This window comes from Papio anubis, chromosome 3, assembly GCF_008728515.1.
Source record: "Papio anubis isolate 15944 chromosome 3, Panubis1.0, whole genome shotgun sequence".
In the NCBI taxonomy this organism is placed as follows: Eukaryota; Metazoa; Chordata; class Mammalia; order Primates; family Cercopithecidae; genus Papio; species Papio anubis.
This window is the reverse complement of record NC_044978.1, coordinates 19,534,659-19,546,975: the sequence shown is the minus strand read 5'-3', so window position 1 is coordinate 19,546,975 and position 12,317 is coordinate 19,534,659. Positions and strand designations below refer to the sequence as shown.

The 12,317-nt window shown below is 42.2% G+C and overlaps 1 protein-coding gene across 4 annotated transcripts in view; it reads right to left on the bottom strand.

Moving 5' to 3' along the window:
- Positions 1-8,291, bottom strand: part of AADAT (aminoadipate aminotransferase) — a 31,985-nt gene extending 23,694 nt beyond the window's left edge. The window contains exons 1-4 of one of the 4 annotated variants that reach the window (XM_031664170.1): positions 8,173-8,291; positions 5,057-5,168; positions 3,827-3,995; positions 2,600-2,732 (exon numbers count right to left, since the gene is read on the bottom strand). In XM_031664170.1, the coding sequence (XP_031520030.1) occupies positions 2,600-2,732; positions 3,827-3,995; positions 5,057-5,123 (369 nt within the window). In that variant the 5' untranslated portion in view covers positions 5,124-5,168; positions 8,173-8,291. Of the gene's footprint in view, positions 1-2,599; positions 2,733-3,826; positions 3,996-4,693; positions 4,867-5,056; positions 5,458-5,575; positions 5,650-8,172 lie in introns of those variants that run through there. The other 3 variants (XM_021938947.2, XM_021938946.2, XM_031664171.1) reach the window with 3 other exon arrangements.
- Positions 8,292-12,317: the final 4,026 nt, after the last annotated feature.

The window sequence follows — 12,317 nt, the reverse complement described above, 5'->3', positions numbered from 1 at the left end:
AATAGATTTTTCCAGCCTAAATCAAAGGGGTCTATAATGACTAAATCATACATAAGTCACAGAATAATTGCTTCTTAACATGTGATGTTTCACAATCCCCAGTTTGAGTCCTTTTTCCTATCATTTTATCAACCCACATCTCACCACAAACAGTAGGGCCATTATCAGCTGAGATAGAAGACTTGACTTTTGTTTCCCAATTGGCCTGTGATGTTCAGTTTATCTTTTCCTTATGAACTTTTGGCATCTTATGACAAACAGTATCCTCCTCTGAAAAGTTTCTAATTGACTTAAGCTTTACAAGACATCCTAGGACCAAAGGAATCACTTGGGTGGCATGCACATATTAACAGATCAAAGGAAAACCTAATTAGTGTTGATCCTTGAACAACATGGATTTGAACTGCACAGGTTCACTTATACGCACAGTTTCTTCTGCCTCTGCCTCCCCTGAGACAGCAAGACCAACCCCTCCTCTTCCTCCTTCTCCGCAGCCTAATCAACATGCAGATGAGGATGAAGACCTATATGATGATCCACTTCCACTTAATGGTAAATATATTTTCTCTTGCTCATGACTTTCTTAATACCATTTTATTTTCTCTAGTTTATTGTAAAAATACAGTGTGTAATACATATAAAATACAAAATATGTGTTAACTGACTATATTATCAGTAAGGCTTCTGGTCAAGAGTAGGCTATTAGTAGTTATGTTTTAGAGGAGTCAAAAGTTATATGCAGATTTTCAACTGCATGGAGTCATTGCCCTTAAATCCCTGTGTTGTTCAAGGGTCAACTGTAAATATATTTTCCACATCAGTTAGGGGACATGCAAATTTCAAATATATTAAATTAGAAGGGAAGGCTGTTATCATCTGGGAGCATTGTTTAAAAGATGAGAGAGAAACACAGGAGCCTAAAATAACATGAATCCTGGAGAACAACGTGGAAGAAATATTAAACCAGATACATATTAGTGCCTCTGTAATAAGCATGTCTGTAAGTAGTAAGTTACTGACGTATTTAGCCATCTATGCTGTTTTCTTTGTATAACTGGTGCTGTGATGGATAAAGAAGAAACTGTCTTAAGCAACTTTCTGGAAGAAAAAGTCCTGGCACCCTTTCTTGAGGAAAGAATTTCATTGAAAAATACTCTTATATCATTCTATACAATCACAAATGTTTCTCTTCAAGCAAAGACTCAAACACTAGCTATTCTTTTACTTTTCCTAATTATACACAAAAAGGGTAAGTTTTTTTTTTAATTTTTAAAAACTTTAAAAAATGTTTTTACTACTGTAACTCATTATTCCATAACAATAATTTAATTAAAATTCATTAAAGCAAACTAGATTACAGTTTTCATATTTCCATGAAAAAGAAAATACTCTGGTTTCAGATAAAGATAAATGGGAGTCAGAGATTAATCTAGATCTGAGAATGAATATAGAGAATCTTATTATTCATGGAAAACAAAGGAGAAAGTATACCAGCACTTTGGGAGGCCAAGGTGGGCAGATTGCTTGAGCCCACAAGATCAAGACCAGCCTGTCCAACATGGCAAAATAATATAAAAATTAGCTAGGCATATTGGTGTACACCTGCAGTCCTAGCTACTTGGGAGGCTAAGGTGGAAGAATTGTTGGAGCCCAGGGATGTCGAGACTACCGTGAGCCGTGATTGCGCCACCGCACTCCAGTCTGCATGACAGGGTGAGACCCCGTCTCAAAAAAAAAAAAAAAAAGGAAAAGAAAAGAACAGATTAAACTGAGGACCACAGATGTGGTCTCTTTATTGTGGCAACTAACCAGTGGTGTTTACATCCGTGGAGTTTCTGGAACCCGGAAGGGAAGAAGATGGAATCACTAATGCCACGAGGAGAGGGAGAGAGAACCAATCCATGTAAGAAGTCAGAGATACAGACATATAAACAGATCTAGAGAAATGCACCCAAGAGGGGGACAAGATAGAAGCAGTGGCAAGCACAGAGATTCCATAGACAGATATGCAAAGGAATATAAATATTTTTATCTCAGGAATATGAAGGTATGCCCTCTAAAAAATTTAAAAATCATATTGAAATTTCCTAACTATAGGCAGAAATCAAATGTAACTTGAATTTTTGAGCCAGATGAAATTAAGCAATGTTCACTAAGCTGTTGGTAGGAGTTGAGTACTCCCTTAGTGGGAATCCTGCTTTAATGGTTAATAGGTCTGCATAATTGACCACATGCTCTGTATTTAATATTTAACAGATTAGGCTAGTGAAGGATGTTAAGAACAGATAATTTTTGAAAGTCCTTATGTTCACAATGAGGAAAACTAAGGGGAAATATTGATACATCAACCTACAATATTTCTGCCTGGCTTTTGCTTACAGTCAACATCCCCTACCCACCCTTGCCCATCCCCGGCCACAACTGCTCCCACCCGCATCCTATGACTTGTCTTTTAGTTCCCTGTTTATAATTCTAGGTGAAGACAAGAAAGACGACCAGTAATCCATAAAATATGATTCTCTGTGATTAAGTGAGAGAGGACTATAGAAACGAATGCTTCCAATTCTCCATTTTGGCTGAGTTTTCCTTTCAGTCTTACCTTACAAAGACCTTGTTGGCTGCCAGATGTGACACATAGGTCCATTTGTCCTTGACTGGGTGGGTAATGGACAGTAGGAGGATTATGCAATTTTATTTGTAACTGTTTTAGCCAGGACAAAAGCTCTGGAATTCTAAAGCATAAAATGTATTTTTAAATTCATAGTAGTAAAAATCATAGTAATAGTAGTAGACAGGAAATAATAAATGACAGCTTTATCAAGCACTTTGTACACTCAATTAAAAAACCCTCAAATGCTTTTTGCCAGTATTAATATTCCTATTTAAAAGATAGGCAGTAGAAAAGAGATTAGGAAATTCCCATAAGTCAATCAGCCAGAAATTCTCATAAAGTCAATTATGTAATCAACGAGCTGAGATTTGAATCTATATCTTTCTTATTCCAAACCTGAAGTCTTTAGAGGAATCATTGCATAATCGATTCTTTGTTCTCTCTAGGAAGAGTTCTATGGCTATCTAGAAGTTCAGGCTCAATAAGTTGTTTGTATTACGGAACGTTCGAATAAGACTATGTATATTTAACATATTATATAACTAATGCATGTATACATGAATAACATATTTCAATATACTTTTCAATCACAGAACAAACAAGGTTTTAATAAAGTATAATTTATAGGTTCTCCATAAATTATCCTTTATCACTGGAAGAAGACCAGCTAAAGAAAGTCGTCAGATATGTTTCAGCTTGCCTTTAAGAAATTAAAGACATTTGAACCCATGAGGGCAATGTATTTGCATGGCTGCTTGTTTAGAAAGGGAATATAATTATTAAAAAATTGCCTGGGGACTTAAAGTTGCTGCCTCCTGGACCTTCCATTTCTTCATTTCTCCTGATATGTTTTTTTCACCTGGATATCTTCTCATTTTTTTGGACTCAGCTCTAATCGTATTTCCTTCTAGAAGCCTTCTTGGTCATTTGCAATTGAGAAGCAATCACTGAGGAGTGTTAAGCATTCAATATCCTTTCTGCTCTTAATTATCCTTTGAAAACCTTTCCCCAGACCTTCCTAACTATTGAATACTCACTTGGTTAGTATTCAATGACCAAGTGAGTATTTGGTCACTGAATGACCAAATGAGTCAATGGCCTTAGAATGTTTATTAATGTGCCTTAGAATATTTCTTTAATATTCTTTATCAATGGGCCTTAGAATATTTCTCATGAAAATAAGCCAATAAAATTATGTTAAGTATTGATACTTACCCAGCACTCGGAGAATACTGAAGTGCTCTCTTCATCATCTCTTCTCCAAATTCGATGGTCTTTCCATTTTCTACAGTGATTACAGCAGTCTTAAAAGGAAACATGTTTGGATTTGGTAAGCCACCAGCCAAGGAGATCATCGATTTTGGTCCTCTGCTCGATATTTCAGCTATCATACACATGGAAGAGAAGAAACAATTTCACTGAAGATTGTTATAAGCAGATAGTTAAGCATGCATTATAATCAATAAAACTATAAAGTTTAACAATTTCTAGTGATAGAATGTGCTATGGTCTAAATGTTGGTGTTCCCCCCACATTCATACTTGGAACTTAATACTAATGTGATAGTTTTAAGAGGTGGGGTCTCTAGAGGTGATTAGGTCAGAAGGGATCCACCCTCCTGAATGGGATTGGTGCACTTATAAAAGAAGGCTGAGGGAATCCCCTTGGCCCTTGTGCCATGTGAGGACACAGGTTCCCCCTTCTACCACGTGAGGATGCAGCAAGAAGCCTCTTTCTATAAGGAAGGGCTCTCACCAGATACAGAATCTGCTGGCACTTTGATCTTAGACTTCCTAGCCTCCAGAACTGTGAGAAATAATTCTATTGTTTATAAATTACCCAGTTTGTGGTATTTGTTATAGCGGCCTGAATGGACTAAGACAAACGCTAGTCTAAAATAAACATACAGAATAACTTTTTTCTGGGCCGCCTCACCTGTGGAGGGACTAAAGAATGAAGGTGACCAAAGAGAAGGCAGAGGGATCAGGAAGACAGCAAAGGGCCACAACAGCAGAAGCCCTCCTCCACTTAGCCCCGACCTGTCTGTGAGCTTCATGGCCCACCCCTACCTCTCCCATTTACCTGGCCCCCTCCACTGCACACCCATCTGCACGCTGTGCCTGCCCCTTCTCAGCTTCCCAGGAAGAGCCTTTCTCCATAGCACGCCCCCTCCCTTCCAAGGCCGTGCCCCACAGCAGTCTGCGCCTCTCTCTACAGCTGCTCGGACTCTGCTCCAGCAGAAATACCCGCCTTCCGTTTCAGCCCGAGTTCTTTGAGAACAAAGGCTCTGCCTATTTCATTTCTGCACGCAGAGTCTGGCTCATCGCGAGCGTGCACAGGGGTACGCATGGATGCAGCCAAGCGGTGGCTTGCTAGGGAACCCTCCTTAGAGGCTGTGCGAGGAATGTCCCACCCCAAAGGAGTGATGGTCGCCCCGTTTCTCACTCGCGGTCCGGATGGGAGAAGGGTTTCTGGCTGCGCTCGCTGCGGTGATGAACCGTGCGTAATTCATGTCTCTGACAGCCAAGCATCAAGCTTCCTCTTCAGTGGCTGAGGACTAGAAAAACCAAAGAGCCTCGTCAAGTCCTGCCTGCTAACTTCCTCACTCTGGCAACGCCAACGCGAGCTGTCCCCCCGCTGCGTCTGGCTTCCCGCGCGCAGTGCCCGGAGAACGCCGCCGAAACTCCCCGGCTGGACGCTGCGTTCGGTCTCCCGGTCCTAAACGGGTCTGGGGCTGGTGGCGAGCCTGGCAAAGTCCACGCCGCACGCGCTCCGGCGGCCGCCAGGACCCACGCCAGTTTTGCCCCGCCGCGGGCCTCGCCGCGCCCCCTCCCGCCCCGCGCCGTGGCCTATGGCCGCCCGCCGCGCGCGCCTCCCCGTCCCGGATCATCGCCCTCAGAGCGCAGGGCGCGCGGGGGAGCCCGGGTGCGAGGCGCTTGCAGCCCCAGGCCAATGACTCTTGACCTCGCCGCTGGGAGTCACCAGAAGCCGGCGTCCGCGTTGGGCTGCCTAGGTGCCGGCCGGGAGGCCAGCCCAGGGGCTGCCCGAGGGGACCGGAAGTGCCCGTGATCCTAATCCTCGGGAACCATCTGGCGGCCGCTTGGGTCCACTGCAGGGGGCTCCCGAGCTGCGCCCAGCCTGGAGAGGCTGCACCTTCGTTCCCGCGCGCTCCGCTGGCCTCCTCTCAGTCACTGGGACTGTGCATTTTGCCCGCTCAGACCATGGCTATGCTAAATACCCATCTTTCGTTAGTGAAACTCTGGGCACTCTCCTGGGAAGCACCCCGGCGACCCAGACGAATTTCAACATCACTTTCTCGAAGATCTCAGCATTTTGGAGTGACGATGGAGTTCTGACAAAAATTTTTCAAGAATCACTCTGAGAGTCTCTTCAATTTTAGTGCCTACCCTCGCATTGAATTTCTGACCTTTCCTTAAATAAGAATTATCTTGGAAGTGAATATCTGGATCTTTTTGGGTCTAGCACCTTGCCTTTTTTTTCTTACAAAATAATCCTGCTTACGCCCCACCTCCTCAACTTTTCTGCAGTTTTTCCTTCCTGAATCACCAAAATGGAATGTACAAGGTTTAATGTGAGCACTTAGTAAGGGAAGGGTTTCAGAAAACCTGTCTTTCACTTTTTAAAAAAAATTCTTTAATGATCATTAAAACGAATGAACTGGATTCACTCATTCAGTACGAATTTGCTGAGTACTTCCTGGATGATTATTGGCTCACTGCCAATGGCTCTCTTTTAATCTTTATTTAATAGGTTGGTCAAGGAGCCACTGCTTTTATCTAGGTCCTGGCAGCAAAAGGCTGAGATAACCCAGTAAAATCTTTATGCTAGCAGCTAAATAACAAAAAGGGAGTATCATTAGTAAACCTGTTAGAAACCCAAGAGGCAAGATGCTTCTGGATTCAGAGACTTCAAGTAGTTGACATGCCACTTGATGGCTTAACAGCTGGGTGTCTTTGGACAAGTTACTTAACCTTTCTGTGTATTGGTTTTTTCACAGGCCTGTTGGCAGGAATAAATTAGACAATCTGTATTAAACTAATAAGTGCAGTGGTCTGCACATTGTAAAAACACTCTATGAACATTGGCTGTTTTTATTAGTAACAAATGCTTTTAAGCAAAACTTAAGGACTCAGCCTTCAAATGGTTTTGACTAGAGAAGCTATTTGGCAACTTTTAAGGCATGTTCTCAGTTAATCCTTGTACACAGATCCTTATCTGTTTGAGCTTGTCTATTCTAAAAGTAGTTGTCCCTGAATTTTTACAGAAGTTAACTCAAGAAGCACTAAAAACATCTAAATAAGGTGTAGATCAAGGTTAATTATGACTTGTAACTAGATATATTGATGTGTCTGGGGACTTCAGGCTTTTTTTTGATGGGGGAGGGCTCTAACTGAGCATGGTTTCCTCAGATACTTAGAAGAAAATTTAAACTTTGGCCAGGTGCAGTGGCTCACGCCTGTAAACCTAGCACTTTGGGAGGCCAAGGTGGGTGGATCACCTGAGGTCAGGAGTTCGAGACCAGCCTGGCCAATGTGGCAAAACCCCATCTTTAGCTGGATATGGTGGCAGGCATCTGTAATCTCAGCCACTCGGGAGGCTGAGGCATGAGAATTGCTCGAACCCGGGAGGCCGAAGTTGCAGTGAGTTGAAGCTGAGATCACGCCACTGCACTCCAGTGGGGGATAAAGCTGGGGGATAGAGCGAGACTCTGTCTCAGTTTAAATGTCTTCCCTCTGGCAGTAGCAACCTGTTTGGTCAAAGGAGTTTGAAGTCCTGGGCCAAAAGACTAAAGGTTTTTGTAAGCACATTGATGCACTGATCTGTGATTTATAGTATTTATTACTCACAGGCTATTTATTTTATTTTATTTTGAGAGACAGAGTGTCTGGAGTCTCACTTTGTTGTCCAGGCTTGAATGCAGTGGCGCCAACCATAGCTCACTGCAGCCTCGTCCTCCTGGGCTCCAGCGTTTCTCTCACCTCAGCTTCCCGGATAGCTGGGACTACAGGAGAACACCACCACAGCAGGGTAAGTGTTTAAAATAACTTATAGAGACAGGGTCTCCCTATGTTGCCCAGGCTAGTCTTCAACTCCTGGCTTCAAGTAGTCCTCCCACTTTGGCCTCCGAAAATGCTGGGATTATAGGCATGAGCCACCATGCTTGGCCTCACACAGGCATTTTTAAAAATACATAATTAATTGATTTTCCCCCTTTCCAAACAGCGGTGACACAATTTAAGGAACCCGAACTGAAGAGACATGAGGTCATCAAATCCTAAGGTGCAGGTTTTCAACCCTTAAACAGTTTGCTGAATTTTCTATTTGGCCTGCCCTGGAGTTGTACTACTGAGACGTTGGGGGTGCTGATTGATTACAAGCTGGCTGATGATTCAGGCCAGATGGAGAGGCAGAGAAATGGTCCATCAGGGCAGGCTAATGGAATGCAGGGGCACTGGGGGTCATGATCAGAAAATGCAAGGCAGAATATAGTCACAGTGGTGGGAAAGGGACAAGCAAGGGTTAAGTTGGGAAGAGCTTACCAGACAATAGAAGCTGAAGACTGAAGGTAAATTTGATTGCCAGAGAAACCAGACTTTGGATTTGTCAGGCGACAACAGCAGAAGGCTTCTCCTGAGGGACTAAGATAAATGAGCAAGGTTCATTGCTCAGTGCTGCCTTTTTAGAAGCTTGGCTTAGGACTGCCCGAGGATAGAATTAAAGACGTCAGATTCTTTCTCCAAACATTTACTGAATTCTTACTCTGTTCTAGGAACTGTAATTGATTTAAAAAGATAACTAAGACAAGTCGCTACTCTTGAAAAGCAACTGTTTGTACATTAAGACGTCAATAATGTCAGATAATACAATGTTTGTGGCAGAGGCAGGTGCAAGCTGCTAAGGAAAGCAGAGGGAAGGAAGTCTCTCTTTTCTTCTCCTCTCGTCTCCCCTCCCTTCCCTTTCCCTCCCCTCCCCTCCCCACCCCTCTCCTTTTCTTTTCTTAAGTATCCCTTATCTGAAATGCTTGGGAACAGAAGTATTTGGGGGTTTTGGATTTCTTTACATTTTGGAATATTTGCATATACATAATAAGGTATCTTGGGGATGGAACCCAATCCTAAACAAGACATTCATTTACATTTCATATATGCCTTATGCACGTAGCCTGAAAGTAATTTAATACAATATTTAAAATAATTTTGTGCATGAAACAAAGTTCGTGTACATTGAACCACCCATGTAGGCCCTCTGTAGTTGTTTGGCATCATTATCATTCCTGACTCTGAATTTATATGCTACTGATAAGCAATCATTTTCTTATAATTATTCACACATAGTACTTAACAGTAAAATATTTTGTTAATCATTAGTACAGTGAAGAAATAATGTGTTTAGGTCAACTGAGCAGCACAGCAGCATCACCACAATACCTGTATCAGCTGTTAAACAACAGTAACAGCAAACAATGGTAGGATTTCAGTCTCTAGATACGGTGCTGTGTTTTGATTAAGGTTATGCAGACCGTATTTTGTATTTCAGGTAAGAAGAAATGTCAGAAGCAGCTGAAGGACCAGAAAGTGGGTCCCCTAGGGATGAGGAGTCAATCTGCTGGATGGATTTTAAAACTCTGTCCTCTAGAGTCATCTGCTTCATTAACAATGGTTTTTGTCTGAGAAGGCGCTGTTTGATTTCATAAGCTGACATGGTTTCTTGTTCTCTTATACATGCATGCTGCTCTAGTGCTTAAAAAAGCCCATCACAGATTTTCACCATGTCAGCTATAGACACTTTTCCTGCTGAGTTAACATCATCTTTATCATCCACTTGTGGCATCATTTTGGTGCTCAAAAAGTTTCAGATTTTGGAGCATTTTGGATTTCAAATTTTTGGATTAGAGATGTACAACTTATACAAATAAGCTATACAAAAAAAATCATGTGTGTGCATGATTTTTGGGAGATGCTATTCAGCCTGCTATAGTCAATGACTAAAGGAGCCTAATATGTAATAGTCTGAGAGACAGGAGGAAAACCAGAAATTTACAGTGAGAAAGACAGTGAAGGAAGGGAATGTTTCGAGAAAGACTGAAGGGCTCCTAAGAGGATAAACTTATATCTTTTATCTCAGAACTCCAGGATCACAGATTCAATTATCACTAACCAATAAGAGTAACACTCAATTGCTTTAATACTGTTTTGGGTTCTCATGCCAGCCCATGTCTCATCAAGGAGTAATCATGAGATGTGTCTTAGTGTCTTAGTTCATTTAGTGTTGCTATAGCTGAACACCTGAGGGCGGGTACTTTATAAAGAAAATAGGTTGATTTGACTCATGATTCTGAAGGTCAGAAAGTATAAGAGCATGATTCTTGCATCTTTTCAGCTTCTGGGGAGGGCCATGTGTTGTGTCAAGACGTGGCAGAGAAGTGGAATGCTAAGGGGACCTATGCGAAGAGACAAACACTAAAGGCTGGGCTTACTTCATAATACTTGTTCTTGCATTAACTTATCCAGTCCTGTGAGAGTGAAAACTTACTCCCATAAGATTGCATGAATCAATTCATGAGGGATCTGCCTCCATGACCAAAGGCCTCCTATTATGCTCCACCTCCCAATGCTTCTACACTGGTAATTAAACTTCAACATGAGTTTTTGTGGTGACAAACAAAATCCAAACCAGAGCACATAGTAACTTGAAAAAAATTGCTATTCATAAATGGCATCTACCTCAGAAATAATTCTTTGAGTTAGGGTGGACAGCCTTGCCTTGTGGCCAATATATCCCTGTTGAGGTATGTATATTGGAGATCTCAGTCATTAATTTGGGTGCAGTTTGGAGTGTAGAAGAGAATCACAAAAATAACCACTGGGTTCTGATACAGACAGAAATGTACTGAGGTCCGTAGAGTAACCATCATAATAGAACTGCCAGTCAAAGCTTGAGAGATGGCAGATATTACCTGTCATGAAATGGGTAGGCAACTCTAGAACTTTATAATTAAATAGAAGTAGTATCATCTTAGAGAACTGTTCAGAATCAACACCCTTGTGTGTTGAGTCTATGGGTATGGTCTTTGGAAAGAGTCATAATGTATCTTTAGACTGAAGACCATAGGATGACTCTGTGGAATGTGGTCCTTGTCATTTAGGATGCTGGCTGCTCAGCTGTTAAATAGCTAATGTTCATTTGATATAATGCCATTCTTCTATTACATGCATCGTGTGTTAGGATACTTGTTTATATTATATGTATTTTAAATCTTCTCAATCTATTCCTCATTTCTTTTAACATCTTTCATATTTTATTACTTTCACTGTGCTGTGTGAATTTTGTAGTTATAGTTTTAAAGTATTAATTTTTTAATTCAATTATTTGTAGTTGCTTGCACATTTTTCTCAGTCGTTTTTTCCTTTTTTTGAGAACAGGGTCTCAGTGTGTCACCCAGGCTGGAGTGCAGTGATATAAGTATGACTCACTGCAGCCTTGACTTCCTGGGCTCCAGTAATCCTCCTATCTCAGTCTCCCGAGTAGCTGGGACCACTGGTGCACACCACCATTCCTGACTAATTTTTGTAGCTTTTGTAGAGACAGGGTTTTGCCATATTGGCCAGGCTGGTCTTGAACTCCTGAGCTCAAGCAATCTGCACACCTCAGCCTTCCAAAGTACTGGGATTATGGGGATGAGCCACTGTGCCCAGCCGAGTTTTAAATATCAATGAAAATATTTTTTATTTCTAGGATTCTGATTAATTCTTTTCCATCTTTGTGATTCTTTCCCATATTCTTCTGCTTTATTTAGATTTTGAAAAGTGGGTATCATTTTCACCACTAGTTCTTTCAGGTCTTAAATAAACTTGTTTTTAGGTCTTTCTCATATTGCTTTCTTATTTTCGTCTTCATGAGAGTGAATTCCCATCTGTTGAGCTTCCCTTGGCCTATATTTCATAGTGTCTGCTTTCCCCATGTCTTTGACATTTTGCATGAGTAGTTTGGTGTTTTCTCTCCTAGTACTCTCTCCTTTCTTCTGGCAGTATTCATTGCTTCCTCCAAAACTACAAGAGAGGTAGAATCAGCTCTACTATAAAGGTTTGTGGCCCTTGTTCACAGGATGTCACAGATGGGCTCCCATAGCCTTGGGCAGCTCCACCTCTGTGACTTTGAAGGGGATAGCCCCCCTTCTGGCTGCTTTCACAGGCTGGTGTTGGACATCTGTGGCTTTTCCAGGTGCTGGTGTTGAGTGGCTGCTTTCACAGGCTGGTGTTGAGGGTTTGCGGCTTTTCCAGGTGCACAGTGCAAGTTGTCAGTGGATCTACCATTCTGGGGTCTGGAGGATGGTGGCCCTCTTCTTACCGCTCCAGTAGGAAATGTCCCACTGAGGACTCTGTGTGGGGGCTCCAACCCCACATTTCCCTTCTATAGTGCCCTACTTGGGGTTCTCCATGAGTCACCCCACCTCCACAGCAAATTTCTGCCTGGACATTGAGTCGTTTCCATACATCCTCTGAAATCTAGGCAGATGTTCCCAAACCTCAATTCTTGACTTCTTTGCACCCTCAGGCTCAACACCACATAGAAGCTTCCAAGTCTTGGGGCTTGCACCCTCTGAAGCCATGGCCCAAGCTCTACTTTGGTCCCTTTTAGCCACAGGTGGAGCTGGGACACAAGGGCACCAAGTCCTTAGGCTGCA